The sequence below is a fragment of the Microtus ochrogaster genome, chromosome 1 (assembly GCF_000317375.1).
Source record: "Microtus ochrogaster isolate Prairie Vole_2 chromosome 1, MicOch1.0, whole genome shotgun sequence".
NCBI lineage: Eukaryota > Metazoa > Chordata > Mammalia > Rodentia > Cricetidae > Microtus > Microtus ochrogaster.
The window spans coordinates 36408360-36429194 of record NC_022009.1 but is presented as its reverse complement, the minus strand read 5'-3'; the positions used below and the strand labels follow the sequence as shown (position 1 = coordinate 36429194).

The window sequence follows — 20835 nt, the reverse complement described above, 5'->3', positions numbered from 1 at the left end:
AGAGTCCTGTCCCCTCCCCAGAAATGCAGGGACCCTGTCCCTTCTCTAGGAATGTAAGATGACAAGCCACATGGAACTTTTCTCATCCCTGCATGGAGGAACACTCAACAGACCTGGGCTAACCTGATGAAGTACTTCTTTCTTTGTTCTAAGAGGTTGAGCCATATGAGTTGACAGGAAAAGAAAGGAGTTGTGGGGAGGTAATCCTCCGCTGGACCAGCTGACCCCTGATCGAGCTGATCTCAATTACAAGTTGAAATCCCCTTTCCTCTCTGGGGCTTCAGCTAGATCTTGGAGTTGAATCAGCTTCCTGTGGATAGAGAACTCAGTACTACTCCTGCAGCCATACAAGTCACAGCGACTCCCAGGGGCCAGTTCTTTTACACAGCCACTTCCTTACTGCAGAGATCCCAGGCAACAAGAAAGCTAAGATGCAGTTGGATATGATTGACTTGATTTCTCTATTACTTGTTCTAACATGTGTATATGGCCGGGGAACTGGTTTTTCTAAATATTTACTTGGAAGCCCTAGAAAACCATGGTAACTATCAGTGTCTTGAGGACTTCCTTTCCTTGTGCCCTACAAAACTACAAGATGCATTGATGAATTTACCCAAACTAAACACATGTTGCCTGAAGGTCATCCCTGGAGCTGGTGGCATGGCTAGGCTGAGCCTGCAAACCTCCCACCCTCAGCCTCTCCCTGCTGGGGCTTGGGAGCTGATCACTGTCTGGTGGTGCCCATTGTCCCCTACCCTGCCCCTCTTGCAACTCCCTGTGCATCTAGCCCTCCAGCTTCCCACCCTCTAGAACTGAGGCCAGACACTCTGGGGTCTCCTCCTGGGGCACTGGAGACTCAGAGAAGAAAATATCAAAAAAGGAAGGTCCTGACAGTCTTGACTACCCACTCTGGGTCTATCTTGCATGAGCAAGGAAGAGAAGAAGTGGCAGAAATGGGTCTCAGAAGACTTGGTTGTTTCAAGGGAACATTTCAGTACGGTTGTCAGGCTTATATCCTACAGTTACTCTGCTGCTTCCACCTTTTGCCCTGGCCCTGGAGCTTCTCAGTGCCCATCCACCTGCCGTACATGCAGGGCCAAGGAAGTGGAATTTGATGCTCATTCACTGCTTGTTAGCGACTCCGGTAAAAATAAAACAACCTAGCATTTAAGCAGACTGGATGGCTCAGACGGAATTTGGAGATTACCCATGGACTGAATTGGCTGGTGTTAAGTCATAATTAGCACGGCTTGGGCTCTCTCTTTTCAATTAGTCTGAATAGTGCAGGACTAGCTAGCCATTAGAAAAATGGTTCCGGCTATTGCTTTATTTACAAGATTCCAATTGCATGTAAGCACAGCCAGAATATCAGGGAATAATCAGAAATGCTCTGTTTTCTGAAAAGCCCAGTTTACCACAAGCTGACTCCCCCAAAGAAGCTTTGGCTCCAGGCCCACCCCACAGCCTATTCCCAGACTAGCCTTGCTGGAGCCCTGCATGGCCCTGGGCTGGAGACCCCCACAGACAGAGTTCTGCAGCAGAGCCAGGCACTGTACTTTCTGCATCACCTCCAGGGTTCTCTGGTGCAGTAATAACGTTACTGATGCTTCAGAGAAAACAGGCATTTATAATTATCTGGAAAACGTGGGATTTTGCCTTTTTTTTTTCTTTTGGAGAGGAAATCTCAATTAAATGATTGTTGTGTTGTTCCTAGGAAGGTATAAATTTAGTCATCTTCAAAATAGGCAGTGTTTGGTTTTTTTTAACCATGTTTATTTTTATTTATTATAAACTCCTTTTCAATTCTTGGGGAAAGTTGAGTTTGGCCCAGTTGGCGATAACATGCAGAATTCTACTCCAGAGGGGTGGAGGGGGGGAGGTGGCTCCATAGCCTTAGCAGTGCTCACAAAACCTGGAGAGGACACGGGGAGGATTTAGGTGTGTTTGCGTTTTCATTGTTTCCTAATCAGCAACACTGGGTTAACATCTTTTTCTTTTAATCCAAAATTTTAGAGTTCAGCCAACTACCAAGAGATAGACTAACAGGGCAGCTCTTGCATGCTGCCCCAGAACAAAGTGTGTGTCGAAGCTAAGATAGCACCCTAAATTCTTTCGGTATGAGAAATACTGTGTGGTCAAAGCTGCTCCTAATTTCATCAGAAAGACAAAAGGGTGGAGCAGTTGGCGGGTAGAGCGGCTGTCCACTGAAATGCGTGCTCTTCCCGTGACTCTGCTCTAAGCAAGCACCTCTTGTTTGCATGCCGTTTCTGCTTCTGTAATAGGTACATATGTTATTTGAGCTTTTAACTTAGGTTTTTACCATTTTCTCTCACCCGTCTGCTTACCATTAAAATTTGTAGCAGAAATGTAATAATTCCACAGATTGCCATAGAAATAAGCAAGCTAATTCAAGTGTCCAAATTATACAGTGTTTTTCATGGATTCTATATAAAAATGGAGACGCTTTTAGCCTTGCACTCTGCTTTTAGTGGTGTATCTCTTGTTATTTCAAAACTGCCGTATACCAAAGTTGGTTTTCTTTATGCAGCATTTTTTGTCCTCAAGAAAATACTGAAGAGGCGCTGCTGTTACTGCTCATTAGTGAATCTATGGTAAGTGAAATGTGACTTTCATTGTTCCTTCCCCGTCCTGAGACTTCCCTTATTGTTGTGCCCGTTCCCTCGTTAGGATGATTTTTGGTCTAGAGAAAAATTTTCCAGAAGGAATGCCTAAGAGGGGGGTAAAGCAACAGCGCTTGGAAAAGAAAGACGCCTGCGTCCCTGGTCAGCTCTCCTACCGCAGCAGAGAGGGCTCTCGGCGTATCCTCCGTCCGTCAGCTATGACTGGATGTTAGCACATTCATATGTAAGGGGACTGCAGTGGAAATGCTCCTCACAGGGGCTTGTCGGGGAGCGCAGTCCAGCATGGCCCCTGTGTATCTTCCCAGTGTGTGGAGTGAAGGCAGTGCTGATGGGGCACTGTGGGTACACCCCTCTGCTGTCCTGGGGCTCTCACTCTGCCCTCGCCACCTGCCCCTGCCCCTGCAGAATCTAGGGCTGTGGGGATGCCCTCTGCTGTCTAGGGCTGCTGTCCTCAGGATTGTTCCCGCCAGGCCACCAGATTCCTTTGAAATTTGCTCGTTGTGTTTGGCCAGGATGCTGACTTTTGGTCTAAACTGTGTGTTTGTTGTCTATTGGGCTCCTGCTCTGTATAGCACTCGAATGCCAGCCCTGGCTTGAAGCCTCGGTGCTGAAGCAGCTAGAACTACCACAGGCCAGTAGTTTGTGCCTAGCACTTGAGCAGAAACACAAGTTGCCAGAGGCCCAAAGGCCTCCTGTCTGCTTTGTCCTTTTACAGATGAGGACTTACAAGGCCAGAGTAAGCAAAGGGCATTCGGTGTGTTGGCCTGCTGCAGCCGTCTCTGAATTGTGTGGTCCCCTCCTCAGAGCTTTCAGCCCAGCAGGCAGCCCATAGAGAAAAAAGTGAATCCCCACCTCTACATGGTGGCCAGCTGGAGACTAGAGCTGTGCTGAGGGGAAGTGCGGACAGAGTGCTGTGTGCTGGGAAGAGGTGGCCAGCAGAGGCTAAGGCTTCCACATGCGTAACTCTCTTGCCTCAGGTTAAAACTTGGGGTTCTCTTGTTCTGCAAACTGGCCCAGAAGTGTTTACAAGAGCAGACTGCTTGAGTTACCATTGCTCTCCACTGGGCTGCTGTTGACGTCACTGGGCTCACTTCCTCTCTGGGAAGCAGGTTGCCCGGTTCATCTTTCCTTGACCGTCAGCTTGTAACACAGGATGGTGGCATTTATCTTCTCTGCTCTGGCTCGGCAGAATCAGGGAAGGCACATAGGTGATGATGCTGGCAGTGGGTCTGGGGCCATGTCTTCAAATGGGCAAGACTCACCCACTTCGTTGCTGGTGTAGAAGGCAGCATGTGTTGGCCTTCCAGCTGTCCTGGGCTCTGCACTTGGCGGTTAATTTCTTCAGTACAAACATGATTGGCTGTGGTGTCCATGCACTCTGGTGGGTTACTGATGACAGTCGTGAGGTCAAGCCATCCAGTTTGGAATTTGGAAAACATGGCCCCATGCCTATAGCTCTTGTTCTAGTGTGGTAGAGATGCTTTGGAGTGGTGTCTTCAGCTCACAGACAGCCTGTGCCAAGACCTTTGGACAGTCAGGTTGGCCTCCATGCTTTCTGGGATTATCTCTTCAGGGGACAGTGAAGTCATGGCTTCCCTGTAAATCTCTTGGACATGAAGTTGCCCTTAAGGGACTTTTTTTCCTCCAGTGTCCTTTGGCACTTTGATTTTTCATTTTTAGGACAGAAAATTATGTGCTCAATTTCAGAACAAAGTATGCCTTGTTCTTTGGGTGTCTGGAAAAATTATATTCTTTATTAGTTCTGACTTTAACATAGAAGCATAAATTTCTTCACTGTCTCTTCACGTACAAGAAGTCATTTGAAAGTGTAGCACTTCTCACTGCAGAGAAGATCCCTTTTCTCCTAGAGGAAGAACTTGTCAGGAGTGTATCTGCAGAATTCAGCCAAGTCAGCATTTTGGGTACTTGCTGGTGGATCTGCTGAAGGTTCTAGGCTATAGATCTCAAAATATAGCAATGCTTTCTGAAAAAGAGGACATATTAGGAATAACTTGAAAACCTCTCCTCTAGTATCTGTTAATTTTGTTTTCTTTTCTTCTGGACATTGGTCTCAGTATAGAACATTTATAGCAAATAAATACAGCAGGCCCCCTTCCTTTAGAGCATCTCTTGTTGGGCTCAAAAGGAGCTGTGTAAAGAAAACTTAGAGTGAAATCTTCAAAAGCAGGCTTGTTTTCTTAAGAGATGACTCACTTTGTAGGAAGCGGCCTGTTTTATGTAGTCTCATTTGGCTTTGACATTTAAAAGCCTAGAGTTTTCAAGTGAGTAAGTTCTGATGGGTGGCTGAGACTAAACGCCTTGGACACACACACAAAGAAGACATTTTGCCTCATTAGCAAGAGGCAAGGTGTGTATGTGTGTGTGTGTGTGTGTGTGTGTGTGTGTGTGTGTGTGTGTGTGTCCTTTCAGAATGTCAGGCAGGAAGATTAAACATCAGCCTGGGGGACAAGTGACCCCAGAACCTCCTGTCCCATCCTCACAGGGAATGCTGTGCAGGCCTTTTGCTGCTCCTCAGACGGATGGGAGTGGAGACCTCTGTTCATTAGCAGATCCGGGGGTGGAGAAGCAGGCAGAAATCTAGCTTTAGTGATTTAGAACTCCCTATTAGGGGAAGAGAAAGGAAAATGAGATTGCTATCAAGACTCTAGTGTGTGTGGTGTATCTGGAGGACTATGGAGAAATTAAATTTTAGGAGCAGTGAGAACATGCTGGTGTGCAGAACAACTGCTTTTCGATAGACAGCCTGGGAAAGCGCGGCCGTCCTGGTGGGCTTCTGCGCTAGGCAGACGAGATGTGAGATTGGCCAGTGTTCTCTGGAGTCCTCTATGGCAACGTGAAAATTGCTCGCTTCTTGTCTTGTACATCTGTTGTGTGCTTCCTTTTAGAAGACTAAATTAGTCTTGAGGTCTGTTCCCATGGAGGTGTCATCCAGGAATCTGAGTGCCACTTAGTGACCGAGGGAAAGGTTTGATCACCTCCATGGGACCGTGGAACTTGATGACTCCATTCAGTGAGAGGAAGTACAGAGCTGGGAATGCTCTCCTGGTCCTCAGCATAGACTAGAAGCCAGATCACAGAAGACACAGCATGGGGTTAGGGGGACTCACTTGAAGGATGCTGTGGGTTCTCTGCTCTGCCCAGGCTTGTAGGGTTTCCTCCAAACACCTGCTGACAGGCTCGCATCTGGCCTTGAGTGTTGAGTCAGACCATAGTCTGTCTGCGGTGATCTGGGGATTTTGGATATATGGCTTGAGGTGACAGGTCCATTACTCACGCCTGCCCTGTGGAGCAGGAGAGCCTAGGTGGCCTCTGTGCTATATGAAAATAGTAGAATGTAGGCTGGCTTACCATCTGCTTCTCTCTTCTGTGTCATCTTCAGGCCAACCGAGATGCTGTGCTGAGCAGGATTCCTGAGCACAAGAGCGACCGCCTCATCAGCCTGCAAAGCGCGTCTGTGGTCTATGATTTACTGACCATTGCTCTTGGAAGAAGAGGCCAGTATGAGATGCTGTCAGAGGTACAGCTACAAAGTCTGGCTGTTTTCCAGCTTGGGGCAGGGTGGGAGTGCATTTTTCCAGTCAAGATGACTTGGGGAAGGGCCATAAAACCTGGTCCCTGTTCCCTTCTGCCAGTGGCATGTATCATTGGACCAGTTATTGAACTTTTTTCTCCTAGTTTGGTTATAGAAATGATAGTGAGCTTCTTACTGTGGACCGGACCCAGCAGCCTGTGAGTGGGAAGTGGACATCGCTTCCCAAAGCAGTGTCTTTCCCAGTGTAACTTCTGTCATAACCAAAACCTCTCATCTCTGACTCTAATATCCTTAGCAAATAGTTTCATTTAAACTAGGACTGCGTAACTCCTGGTGACATGACATGGGTCCTTACTAAGAGGTTGACTGGCAGAAGTCATTTCATGCCAGATAGGCACTGTCTTTGTTCAGAGGGTTGTGCTTGCTCAGAAGTAGACTGGTAGATTCCAGGTCTTAAGCAAGGGGCCGTGATGTTCTCACCCCCTCTGCTAGGAAACACTTAGGACAGACATGTGATGTTTTGGTTTCATGTGGAGTTAGTTCATCTGAGCTGGGGTTATGAATTATTAAGCTTCTGCCCAGAATACCAAATTTTGAGGAGGCAAAATAAGTCGGAGACCAATTTATCTTTCTTAGCAAAACAGAAAGCAGGACAGAAACAACCCATTTTGTAAAAATAAACTTTTCTGTATTATTTATCTTTCTCTTTCTAAATTTATACCCATTGCAACAGCCTCTGGGCACAAGGACAGGGAGTGGAATACTGTAACAGATTGGCTGAAATCAGACCAGAGCTCGGCTCAGCCTCCAGCCTGCCGTGCTTGCCACATTGGGCAGGAACCCGGGGACAGACAAGCATGTGTAGCTTACTTCTGCTTTCAGTCTTTGGCTTGGTGACTAGACAGGACAATGGTTATTCAGCCTTCTGAAAAACCAAATTCCCCACAATGCAGTGAGATAGTGAAGTGTGTCCAGGTGCCCAAACATATACAACCTTCCCTGCTAGGACCCAGCTCAGGCCTAGGCTTGGGCTGGACTTTCTCACTCAGCCTTCCACCAGTCCCCTTTGTGGGCCTATCCCTTAGTTCCCTGGGCCTGTACATCCCTCGGAGACTTTGGACTTGGAACCATCTCCTTGTCTTGCCTGTTAGAAGTATAAATCAATTAATAGGACTATAAAATTCATTTTTTCAGTATACATGTATATTATAACCTGCCCCATGCCAAGAGCTGCTGCGTAGGGTTAGGATTGCAGTTCTGAGAGGGATATTCTTTCTGTACACTAGTAGCCACCAGTCTACAGGTAAACAGCAAGCAACAAGAACTTACTGCATATATGACTGACCCAGGAAGATCCATATCCTATGATAAAGGCCTTGGACACATGGCTTCAGCCTTTCCTATCTTTTACAGGTAGTTGCATACGAGAAAGATGAGGCTCCCTGGTACCTAGCGGGGGAAGTGCCCAGTCCATCATCACTGAGGATGGAGCCAGGCAACCCTCTGCTAAGCAAGAACCCTCCTTCCATCTCAGATAACATCTTAGAATGGCCTGCTTGCCCATTTCTTCATTTACTGGGCTTTTCTTCAATGTAGCCAGAGACTGTACTTTCGTTCCCAGCCACCCAGACTTGAATAATCACACAGAACCTATATTAATTACAACACTCTCTGGCCAGTGGCTCAGGCATATTCCTAGCTAGCTCTTGCATCTTAAATTAACCCATTTCTATTAGTCTATGTATTGCCACATGGCCATGGCATTGCCTCATTTTCTATGTGTCTTGTTTCCTTGGCAGCTGGCTGGCATCTCTTCGACCCTGCCTACTCTCTCTCTCCATCTCATTTGTTCATTGACCAATAAAAGCGACACGTATACAGAAGGACATCCCACATCACTCGAATCTACTTAGCTTGTTTTTGCTGTTCTCATTTACCCTTGTACTTTTCCAAGATTTTTAGTTAAAACAGGAAAAGAACATTTTTTGGAGTTGAGGTAAAGTTCACATATCAAACTTAGTAGTATATAATTCAATGCTGTTTGATACATCCCTACCACTGTATGGTTGTATTAGTCAGCTCTGTAGCACCATAGTGAGATTCCTGGCACAGGCTACTGAAAAGAGGATTATTGATCCTACAGTCTTAGAGGTTCATAGTCTGTGACATAACCCCTGTGGAGAGAGCCACTGCTTGGCTTTGTCAACTTACCCCAGCTAGCAGAGAACAAACAAGAGGTTACATCTCAAATCAGGAGCAGAAAGGATGGGAGGGGCCAAGAGTGCTTCTTCTCTTGCATGCCCCCCTTTTGAGAACTCACAAAGTACGTGGGAACTGCATCATGGCCCCGATGCTTTGAGGCCCACACCCTGGCAGTCATGCCATCTTCCCAAAGTGCCATCCCGCACACAGACTTTCACTGCAGTGAGCCCCTGTGAACACCAAAGTCAGAGCAGCAACTATCGCCTTTAATTCCTAAACATTTCATCATCCTAAAAGGAAAGCCAGGTCTGGAGCGATAACTAAACATGCTTGCTGTTCCTGCAGACCCCCAGAGTTCAGTTCCCAGCACCCACATCTGGTGGTTCACAGCTGTTACAGATCACACACATCATAACTTGTTTCAACATTTTATTCTGTTTTATGGATGAGTAATATCCCATTGTATGGATATATCGCAACTTGCTTTGGGGCTCAGTGCTTGGGCTGGTTCTACCTTCTGGCTGATATTAAATAGTGTGTGAGGGCAGCTGGGTTTGCCACTAATGTTCATGAATAGATTTCCACTCTTCTGTTTAGAAAGTCTTTTTCCTTTCCTTCTACAATGAAATTTACTTTGGTATTTCTCTCTCTGTCATAAGAAACAACTCTCCATGCTCCTTGAAGAATCAAACACAAGAAATATAAATCAAGAAAATAATAGTCACTTAGAGTCTAGAAATCCTGAGCTGGCTGACTGTCCACCAGCATCTTAGAGACCATCTTTAATCCATCTTTATGAAGAACAACCTGAGGGTGTGTGTGTGTGTGCAGACGCTGAAAAAAAGACATCATGTGTCTTTCTCTGTTGCTCTCTAGGCTATTGCCTTGAGATAGAATCTCAGTGAATGAGAAACCACTCTTTCAGCTAGACTGGCTGGACATTAAGATCTTGGGATTTTCCCTCCACACACAGTCCACAGTGTTGAGGTTACAGGCACACGCAAATATACCTGGCTTTTTACTTGGCTTCTGGGCATCCAAACATCTTGCAAAACAAGTGCTCCTACCACTGCACCATCCCCTCAGATAGTAGTTGATTCCTGTAAACTCATGGATGGAGCAAACACCCGGAGCTCATTGTGCCGCAACTGAATGCTTAGATGTTGCTGATCCTCCACTGCACATAGGAGCTGCCAGACACAGGGCAGTGACAGAGTCTACGAGGTACAAAGAGATTCTTACCTGGCTGTAGAGCTCACATAAAAACATAAAAAAGATGGTGAAATCAGAGAAGTCAGCAGAGCAAAGCTGTGGCTCCCTAGCTAGGAACAGGCCAGTTCTAGGTGAGGGGTTGGAGTGTGCTGTGTAGAGCTGATGAGCTACTACGTCTGAATGGGGTCACGGCCTGGTGGGAAGTAAATACAGTCCTCCTTTTGGGCAGTTTTGCCCTGTGGTTTCAGTTTTCTGTAGTCAACCTTGGTCCAAGAAATAAGCTTTAAAATAAAGGTCCAAGAAATAAGCTTTAAAATAATTCAGAGGCACAGTTGCTTGCCATGTAGAGAAGCATGATGAAACCTTGCCCCACCCTGCTCCAAAAGGAGAAGACGAGGAGGGTCAAGGCTGTCTCACTGACTGTCAGGTGTGACAGTGCTGTCAGTACTGTCTCCCATACCTCATGGCAATCCTGAAGAGTGTATAGAAGGGAACAATATGTCGGGTTTGGGGTTGGCCCCTCTCCAACAAGATCTAGTCACCTGCCCTGACTGATCAATGAGCCGGCCATGTGTCCTCAGAAACTGGCATCTTCCTTCTGTGCTCAGAGCACCACTGTACTGGGCTTTGGGAGGGAAGAGGTTTTGTCTGTGAGCCTTCCCTCCTGTCTCCAGCAAACCTCATGTCCACAAGAGCAGGCTTTCCTTCTTTTTGGCTCTTCTCCTTGGCCAACCTGGGCCCACAGGCACCAGAAAAATAAAAGACAATGGTTCTGCCCTGAGTGTGCCCCCTCTCCTGGCGCTGGCACCCGCAGGCAGCAGGTGTGTGTGAAAGCACTGTGGAGGGCAGGGGGCGCTGTTCTCCCCACGCCCCATTCTTTCTCGAGATGGAGGGCTGCTCTCTGAGCTCCAGATTGGCTTGCCTTGGCATGTGCCCACACCAGCATTTCTTTTCCTCGGGGCCCTGTTTGCCCTGGGCATGAAGAGTGGAACAGCAGAAAGAGACCGAGGTTTATCATGGCCTTTGTCTGACAAGTTTAAATATGAGCACAGTGTTTACCGTCGCCCCAGTGCTGGGTTTTCATGGTTTTTTTAAGGACTAATTGTGAGCCCTGCTGAAAAGTTTGTGTAGGAAGGAACACTTCTTTTTTTCCCCTTCAATTTAAACAGCAGCCCTAGTTGGCATGACAACCCCTCTATTAAAAGTAAAGCCAGGAGCCCTGCTTCCTCTGTTTTTCAGAATGAACCCAAGCTGCTAAGGAGGTTTATTTCTCGAGTCTGACTATTAGCAGTTCCACTTTGACAGGATAGTATGGGGTCTTTTTGGAGATGGTGTGTGTTCCCCCACATAGACATGGCAGCCTTAACAATAGAAGGGATATTTTTAATCTTTCCATTGAAGTCATATTCATTTGTTTATGGTAAATCTGTAGTTCTGTGGGTAGAACTGTATGGCTAATGATGGTACCAAAAGGACATTTATACCTCCGCCATCTCAACCCTTTTGATACCCAGACTCTGGAAATGCTGCCCTCCTCCAGCCCTGCTTAGTGGGCCACCATCAACTAGGAGGCCTCAGAGCCTGACTGCACCCTGCCCTGCCCTGGGTACCCAGGTGAGGTGGCAATGTGTGAGGGTGCCAGTGTACAGACTGTCGTCATACATAGGGCTCAGTCCAGGTCCTCATGGGCCCAGGGAGCCCTTGGTGAAACGCCACTACTTTGCAGCCAGTGCCCACTAAGCTTTTCTTGGGTTTTGTAGATAAACTCTCCTGGAAGAGCAATGAGTGCGTCTTCTCAGACTATTACCCAGGTTCTAAAGGGTCCCTCAGTGTGAATTAGGACACTATAGGAAACATGGACCTTTCTTGGGACAGAGCCACTAGCTAGATCTCAACTCTGGTCTACCTTTCTGAACCAACCTGGTAGAACCATTAATGCTATTTTTGCACGAGAGCCTGCCCCAGAGACTCTCAGCCCTGGTGCAGTTGCTGGGGTCTCCATCTCCCGACTGCTGAAGTCTTAGTAAAGCCTGCTTTCCTCACCTCAGTGAGAATGCTGTTCTCCTCAGAGCAGCGGGAGCAGTGGGAACACCCTCAGTGGCTCCAGCTTCGAGAAACACTTTTCCAGGTGTACACTACCTCGTGTTTCATTTTCATTTTTTCTTTAAAAAAAATAGTATGGTGTCTGAATCTTTGAAAGACACAATTCATAAATATTTAATGACATTCACACTGGTGCGCAGCTGTCATCACCATCCCAAACTTATTCATTAACTCAAATAGAACTTTACATAGTTAGCAATAGTTCTCCATCCCTTCCTCACATACACGCACGCACACACTCATACACGCACACACACACACACAAACCTCTTCTTTCTGCCTGTGAATTTGCCTATTTCAGGTACCTAGTATAAACAAGCCATGTAGCATGTGCCCTTTTATGTCTGGCTAAGCTAATGTTTTTAAGATCCAGCCTTCTTGTGATAGTACATTTGACAGCATATTATCAGAACTGCATCCTTTTTTGTCAGAATAATGTTCCACTATCTTTATCTGACACATTTTGTTTATCCATTCATTTATGGATGGGTGCGTTAGTTGTTTTTACCTTTTGGCTATGGTGAATACACCATGAACACTACCACATTCTAACACTTGGCATAAAATTGATCATCCAATCCGTACCCTTTATATCTGGCTTATTCCCTTTGCTAGTCTTCATAGCCAGCCTTGTTGTCATAGTGGATCTGACAGGACGGCCAGCACTCCCGAGTTCCTCTTCCCGGTTCTCTAGGGGTGGAGCCGCCAAGTCATATGGAAATTCTGGGTTGAACTTTTTCACAGTGGCCCTCCCATCTCACACTCCACTCCGGTTCTCCATGGCTCACCAGCATCTGTTACTGTGATTATAGCTCTCTGGTAGGTGTTAAGTAATATTTCATTGTGGGTTTGACTTGCATTTCCCTAATGCACAGACATCTTTTCATCTAGTCATTGTCCATTTGTATGTCCTCTTTGGACAGATATTATTCAAGCCTGTGTTCATTTAATTGTTAGTTATTCTTTATGTAAGATGTGAGATAAACTCTCATCAAGTGCACGGCTTGCAGGTAGTTTTCCTGCCTTGCGTGCTTCTATTTGCTTACTCAGTCGTGTCCTTAAATGAGCAAGGGTTTGATTCTAACCAAGCTCTGTGCATTTTCTTCTGCTACTTAAGCCTTGTCTTTCTAAGGATCCATTGGTTCAGTGCCAAACCCAGAACCATGGCAGTTTACCCCGCTGTCTCCCCTCCTGTGCTTAGGGCTATGGAGCTCTTCCGGGTGGATTTTGTATGTGATGTCTTGTTTGATTTTCCTGTTGCTGCCATGAAATACTCAGACAAGCAGCTCAAGGGAGAAAGGGCTTATATGTCCATCAAACAGGGAAGTCACAGCACCAGGACCCTGAGAATACTGGTCACATGATATCTGTAGTGAAGAGCAGAAAACTAGAAATTAGTGTGTGCATGCTAGTGCTCCCCCTTCTCTAGTCTTACACACTCCATGATCCAAAATCCAGCCAGGCGGGCTTCCCATCTCAACTAACATAACCAAGATAACCTCTCCCAGGCATCCTCAGAGGCTCTTCTCTAGGTGATTCTAGATTGTGTCACATGGACAGTCAGAACTAACATCACGGAGGCCATTGTTTTGGTATGGAAATCACATAATCCAGCACTTTTCCTTGAAGAGATTATTCTTTCCCTTTCTAATAGACTCATCACTCTTGCAGAAGCCGCACTGGCCATGTCTGTGGTCTTTATTCTGATTTCACTGGCCTGTATTTTTTTAGCTTTCGAATGAACGTCAAGAAAGGGTCCTCAGGATATGATCTAATCACCTCCGCTCCAGTCCTGTCAGGAACTCCACCGTCTCTAGAGTCTCCAGAGTTCGCCGTACTCATCCCTGTTCCTTCTCTTTTGTCTGTGGCTCTCCTTAGGACAGAGCAGGTAGACTACCTAACTCCGTGTGCTCCTTCTCTTCACTTTGATACACATTTGCCCACTGACCTGTGTGCCACTGGCCTGCCACGCTCTTGGCTCCGTCCTTTCCTCTGTAGTCTTTGCATCCCTATGCAAGGTGAAGCTGCAGCCACCATCTAAGGGTTAAAACCTGATGTCCCAAGCCAGGCGAGAGGGGCTAATAACAAAGATTAGACGGGGAAAGGCCAATGAGGAGGAGGCAGAGTAGAGGAACTGAATTTAGTGCTTTTTGCACAGCCAACAAAGAACGCAGCAGAGGGGTTGGATTTGAGTAGGAACCCGGGCTCCTATGCTCTATGCACACTTGTCAAGCTGCTTCATAGAGTTGAGAAGGTTGGCTGCCAGAGGATGCCATCTGGGACCATTTAAATACTCCAGTTTCTATTCTCACTGTAGCCAGAGGCAATAATGTCCTTTAATTTAAGCATTTCCCAAAATAGTAAAACTTGGTGATCCTCTGCCTGAAGCAGGTTTACTGTTTGAAAGCCACAAAAAAAAAAAAAAAAAAGGCAGGGAGGGGTGGGGGCAAGTGTATCTTGTATTTTATTTCCAAAATAAGGGGAAGGAAACTTGAGCGAGCTTTGACATTGTGTATATTTTCCCACACTTCGAGAGGAGGGGCTTTTGCTTGTTCTTTCCACTCCTGTAAGTATGACTTTTAGAAGCCTTATCCTGGACTCTCTTCTCTGAGGCAGATTGCTCAAACTTCATTTTAATTTGTACTTTTAGTTTTAATTAATTTAAAAACAAGAGCACTGTGAGACCTGGGTTCTGATTCTGCTCTGCCACTGTGTGCCCTAGACAGGTCTTGTTGGCTCTCTGGGTCTTCATCCCCACATTTGTAAAGTAAGAGTAGGACCAGGGACCCTTGACGATCTCCACACACCCTGTGATTAGGTATTCTGTGCGTCCCAAATGGCTAAGTAGCTCAGACAGGTTTTTCCTACTAAAAGAAGCAACGTGTCATTCGTCTGCCTTGGTAATTTTTAATGTGTTATTACACAACTGCAAAGACTTATATTAATAACATTTAGTAATCTACTCATTAAATACGTACAATTCAGGAAATAATATCCTCCTAGGTGAACAGCCCTGGAGGATCTCTGCAGTGAGAACTGTCCACAAGGAAAAGGGTGGTACTCTTCTCTTAGCAGTGATGGGTATCAGTTTGGGGTATCAAGCCAAGAGTACGAGGTATCTGATTATTTATTTCTACCCTTTCCCCTGTGGGTTTTGGATGCTGAGTCTCATTCTTGAATTCCCAGAATAGGCCCTGGCTTCTCCCTGCTGTGGTATTGTGCAGCTGTTGCTGCCACACACCCGGTTGGTGTAATTGGGCTTTACATACAGGGAAGGTAGTTGCTAAACCCTTTCCTTATGCCAGAAGAGCAGCTCTTCCTGGAACCCTTCAAAGACGGTTTCATATGAAAAGCCAAAATAAGAGAAAGGCAACGTCCTTACGCCAGCAGGGAAGAAGTTTGCAGGTGACATGTGACAGCCACTCACATGACAATGCCCTCAGCCCCTAGGGACCCACTGCCACATATCCATGGCATCAGAGGGTGTTGGAGTACTTGTCCGTACTGGAAAGACATTATACTGCAGCTACGTTCATCTTCTCCATGATGCTGTGTGTATCTGACCCACATCCCTCCCCAAGCCTCACCGCCCTTCCTCTGACACCAGAAATAAAAGGGGCCGGGTCTCACTCTCAGTGACTGTTTCCTACCCAGGCTCCTGTCACTCTCCCATCCCCAGAGACTTTCCTACTTCAGATCAGAACCCACATTGTGTCACAAAAGCAAGTCACAGCAGCTGTCAAAATTGCAGAATTTCTATGCTCACTCCGCCTGCCACTCTTGGGATCACTGCCCATGCACCGTTTCTGCCCCACTGATACCCCCGTGGCTAGAGAAGGGGGTGGTGATCAAGCCTAGGCCATCTGATCTCGGAGCTGGTGTCTTCTCTACAAAGCCATGCCAGGTCTGTGCGCTCCAGTGGCTTCTCACCACTGTGCACATGACACCTGCTGCCTTCCGAGAAGTCTGTTATCATCGGTCCTTCATCTTCTCTAGAAACACTACTGAAATACGTGTGTTTTTCATTTTATTTGTCAGCCTTCATCTTCTCAGCAACCTGCTTACAAACATTCAAACTGGCCACTTTCACTGTAACACACAGTTGTTTACAAGTGTTTCGGGTGTCTTAAAGGCTCCTCAAACAATGGGCTGAGCACCTACCCCTGTAGGAGAAAGGTTATGGGCATCAGGTGTCTCCAGTCACAGCTCGTCTCTTCCTGTAATGGAGCTTTGGGTGACCTGAGTTCTTAGAGGTGAATGTCTAGATGTTCCTGAGAACATAAGGGGTGCTTGGCTGGGTCTGCAAACACTGGCCATGGCCTTGGAGTCTTGGAGCATCTGGAGCTGTTTGGACATTCAGAGCTGGTGTGATTGGACTGTGTGGCGAAGATGTCAAGAGCCCACAGGAAGGCAGGACTATCAGCTGAGACACAGTGCACACACCTCTGATCTGGGGTGAGGTTAGTTTATCACTGTTAGTTTGCATAGTCATTCATTCGTTCATTCATTCATTCTCTCTCTCTCTCTCTTCTCACTCTCTCTCCTTTTTTTAAAATTTCATTTTGTATGAATGTTTATTTTGCCTGCATGTATGTTTGTGTACCATGTGCATGTCTTGTACCCAAAGAACCAGAAAAATGAATCAGAGGCCTTGGAACTGGAGTTACAGACTGTTGTGAGCTGCCATGTGGGTGCTAGGAACCAAACCCTGGTTGTCTGGAAGAGCAACCAGTGCTCTTAATTTCTAAGCCATCTCTCCAGCTCCTCTCATTGCTTTTTGAGTCAGGGTCTCACTATGTAGTACATGCTGGCCTCCTGTCTAGCCTCCTGAGTACTAAGGTTATAGACATTCACCACCGTACCTGGCTAAAGTATTAGGGTGTTTGCTTGTTTGTGTGGTATGTGTGTATGGTACTTAGTGTCGAGCCCAGGGCCGTGCATATGCTAGGCAAGTACACTTCAATCAGTTGTATCCCCAACCCTTTTGAAGTACACCCTCAGCCTTTGTAACTCTCTTTGTGATTCCTCCATGGCTTCATGGGATGTGGGTTGTTATAGCCTTGGGAGAGAGGATGAAGACTCTGAAAGTCCAACAGTTCTCAGTGTGTCGATCTTGTCTTCTTCTTTCCAACCAGTGCTTAGAAAGAGCCATGAAGTTTGCCTTTGAGGAGTTCCACCTCTGGTACCAGTTTGCTCTGTCTCTGATGGCTGCTGGAAAGGTGAGTCTCTTCATGAGTGCTGCTCTCTGTCCAGGCTTCTGCAGTTAAATTTCTTGAAGGATATACCTTCCACCTCATGGAATGCTAAGATGCAATTTCAGACTATCCTATGGCCTTTTTATAGTGGATCACCAAATTTAATTATTTAGGGCCCAAGATGGGCATAGCACTAAGATGGGGAATTCTTAATTTGTCTTTTTTTGAACCTATTGTGACACATTCATGTCAAATGTACATGGTTAGATCAAGTCTTGAGCTCCTTTGGGAATGTAAACATGTCCCAGAGGTGTGTGCACATGTGTCCATGCGTGGGGGGGGCTGGTGCTGGGATTGGGGTAAATGGTGGAGTATCTTTAGTGTCTTTACTGTGTGTAGTATTAAGCAGCAGGTGATCCTAGCCATAAACATGACTTACTGCTGCTGCTGGTGGAAGCCTGGGTGCTTTCACAGCTGAGTGACACCAGGCATGTCACTTAGTGTCTCAGTTTCCTTTTTGGTAAAATGGAGTGGTGACAGTGCCTACTTCCCAGAGTTATCGACAAATACAGAAACATGCACAAATACTTGGGGTGGCAGTCCTGCCATATGCACTCGTGATAAAGATGCAACCATTAGGGAGTCTGGCATTCAGTAAATTGTGAAGTGCGCCATAGATTATTTGTGCTAACTGAGCTCAGAAATATGGTTTGGTGTGCTTCTAATTAGTGTTTGTTTTTTATAGCAGTGTAAACTTCTGCAGTCTGTTTTTCTCACTGCTGCAGTGGCTGCATAAGCAAGGAATGAGCTAGGCATGCACTAGGGCACATTGCAACTTGCTCATGATAGCAGTTCAGGCCTCTGTCACTGTGAGCCCCAAACTCTGGTTATTACAGGCCCTGGTCCCTGCTTGGGTGGGAAACCCTTCTGAGAAGGATGGAATGTTTCGCTCTATCAGACAATGTGAGTTTGCAAACCTGTGCTGTCTCTGCAGTCCGCCCGTGCCGTGAAGGTGCTGAAGGAATGCATCCGGCTGAAGCCTGACGATGCCACCATCCCGCTCCTGGCAGCCAAGCTTTGTGTGGGTTCCCTTCACTGGGTAAGTGGGTGCTTCTCCCTTCTGCACAGGGCTCTAGCCCAGGCTCGGCTTCCACCACGCCTCCTTGTCAAGCCTCAATCACCCTAAGGAAGTCAGTGATTTCCAGGGTGCTCCGGGTTTTCTTTCGTAGCGACTAGCAGCCACTGGATTCACACTCAGAGATACAGCTTGCTGTGTGTGGCTGTGTGTGACTGAGAAGGCCCCAAAGCTTTCAGAGATTTTCCCTCTGCCTCAACACAACTTCCTTCACGCGTCTTTCTTCACAGGCACTTTCTTCAGATAGTCTTGTTCAGACTTGAATGTGGCAGTATAGTTTATCAGGGTTCTAGTACCTCACCAAACACAGCATTAGGAAGCAGAAAACTCTGGTTAACTTGCTCAGCTGGTAGAATAGATAAGTGTCTCCTACAGTGGAGCTGTAATCTCTGTTTCAACTTCATATCCAGTTAATGCATGTGAAGTCTTTTCCCCCAAGCCCAGGACTCCCTGCTAACTCAGGTTTCCTTCCCCACAGTCCTCACTTCCTTTGTTCCCAACAATAGGAAACTGAGCCTTGTAAAGAGTGACCCATTGTTGTTTGGTTTCCCCTGAACGAAGGTAGCAGAAAAAAGAGCAAGCAGGCATAGGCTCACAGCCGTGCTGTGGTGTGACGAGTGCCTGTGGATCTGACAGTTTGGGGCTGGGAGCAGAGGGAACAATGCTGAGGGCCTGAGGAGAGCAACAGAGTGTGCCTTGGCTTGGAACCCATGCGCCACTGCTGCTCTCCTCCCAAATGGGCTTCTATTTATTACTGTGATAAACAGGTCCCTAAACACCAAAAACACATCGTTTTTAGAGATGGGTAACAAATCTTCTCTGTTTGTCTTTTCACACCTTTTATTATTAAGCTTTTCCAAGACCTCAGCAATCAAGAGTGTAATGGACTCCATGGGTTACATCCAGCTTCAGCACCATCGTTTGTCACACTTTTTATTTTAAAGATTTATTTATTTATTATATATACAGTGTTCATATGGATGCCTGAAGGCCAGAAGAGGGCACCAGATCTCACTGTAGATGATTGTGAACCACCATGTGGCTGCTGGGAACTGAACTCAGGACTCTGGAAGAGCAACCAGTGCTCTTAACCACTGAGCCATCTCTCCAGCCCTGTTTGTCACACTTTTAAAGAAACTTCTTTTTCTAGTGAATTGTGCAAGAGTTCTCACTGGGTGTGAGTTCACAAGTGCATGTTCTCACAGGAATCTGCTAGTGCCAGGTCTGTGCTGTGTTCTGTAAAATAGGTTGAGTTTTGAAATTTTTAACAGCTTGTGGCAAAGAGAATCCAAGTCTGAATGCATTTTTTTATGTCATGAATAAAGGGGAAAACCCAAAAGCAAGTCATTTCAGGAACTTTATTCTTTTCAAATACATTTCATTTGACCTCTGATCCCTGAGTCCATCCACATTATAGAACCAACCAGTGAAAATGAGGATGGAAAACACAGAAGCCCACCAAATATGATAGCAACTTTGGAAAAGAAGGCAAATAAGCAAAGGAGGAAAGTTTTAACAAAAAAGATGAATTGGAATCCTGCGGGCTATTGGAAAGGCTCACTAAAGAAAAGAGAATTCCAGGGTAGAGTTGGAAGGTTTGGGGATCATTTCCAAAGCAATCATTGGAAACCCATGTTTAGCAGCAGGTGCTCCTGGGAACTGATGTTGGGAGTTTGACAGGTTGTTGTTTTTTAACTTCTCTTTCAGTTGGAAGAGGCTGAGAAGTTTGCCAAAACTGTCGTTGATATAGGGGATAAAACATCGGAATTCAAGGCCAAAGGCTACCTAGCTCTGGGGCTCACATATAGTCTGCAAGCCACTGACGGTGAGAGAGGCCCCACCCTGCAGGATCTCAGTCTCCTGTGTCTTAGGAGGGCACTCAAGCTGGGATGTCCTGGGATCCTGGCCTGTGGGGCTCCCAGTGTTCCCTCTTCTCTGTCTAGACTGGGATGGGAAATGTCAGAGCCTGAGATGGGGTCACAGGCGCATGGGGCTAGTGGTGCCCAGGTTCCTAGCCAGTGGGTTCTGGGACTCTATCCTGACAGTCAGAAGAGTAAGGCCTCAAGAGATGAGACAGCCAGCACGACTCCATCTTGGCCCCAGCCCTTCACGCGGAAAGGTGGACATTAGATAGGTACGGTAGTTTAGAAGAGTTTAGGGCCAAAAGCTTGCAGGGTGCAGCGTTTTCTAGCAGGGACTGTCCACTTCTTTGTCCCCACATTTAACTCACAATTCTGCGCACATGCAATGTAGCTAGCTTACCAGTACCCATGGTTCCTGAGGATGGTGATTTATATATTTTGAATATTCTAAAAAAGTTTTGGTTGATGGGTTTTTGACTTTAAATAAATCTTAATGCTTTATACACTTAAAACTTTTGCAGAAAATATAAGTTAATGTTATTTTATGATCTATTTTTTAATATTTTATAAAATATAACTTGAATAAAAAAATATCCTCAAAGACAAATATATAACTTAATGACTAGTATAAGGCAAAATGCCCTGAAGCACCACTCAGAGCAGTAGGTAAAATCTTACTAGCTCCTAGGAGTTCCCCACTGCCCCTGTTAGTCATAGGAAGACAGGATACCACTGTGACTCCTACAAATTAACCCAAAGTTTTCTTTTTTCTACCCTAAAATGCTGCATTTTTGGCATGTCAATTGCTTTTCAATATTGGGTTTCTGGCGACATTTCCATATGCATATGCTACATTGTCCCTATTCAGCATATGTCTTCAAATATTGACTTTCAGGGGAAAGTCTGAAGGCCATAGACTTACCCACATACA

The 20835-nt window shown here is 46.2% G+C and overlaps 1 protein-coding gene across 5 annotated transcripts in view; it reads left to right on the top strand.

The window, feature by feature from the left end:
* Ttc7b (tetratricopeptide repeat domain 7B) overlaps window positions 1-20835 on the top strand; it is a 190113-nt gene that overhangs the window by 79111 nt on the left and 90167 nt on the right. For all 5 annotated transcript variants that reach the window (XM_026780674.1, XM_005343452.3, XM_013346495.2 and 2 more), the window contains 5 exons: window positions 2549-2612; window positions 6043-6180; window positions 16848-16931; window positions 17902-18006; window positions 19750-19867. In XM_026780674.1, the coding sequence (XP_026636475.1) occupies window positions 2549-2612; window positions 6043-6180; window positions 16848-16931; window positions 17902-18006; window positions 19750-19867 (509 nt within the window). The remainder of the gene's footprint in view (window positions 1-2548; window positions 2613-6042; window positions 6181-16847; window positions 16932-17901; window positions 18007-19749; window positions 19868-20835) is intronic.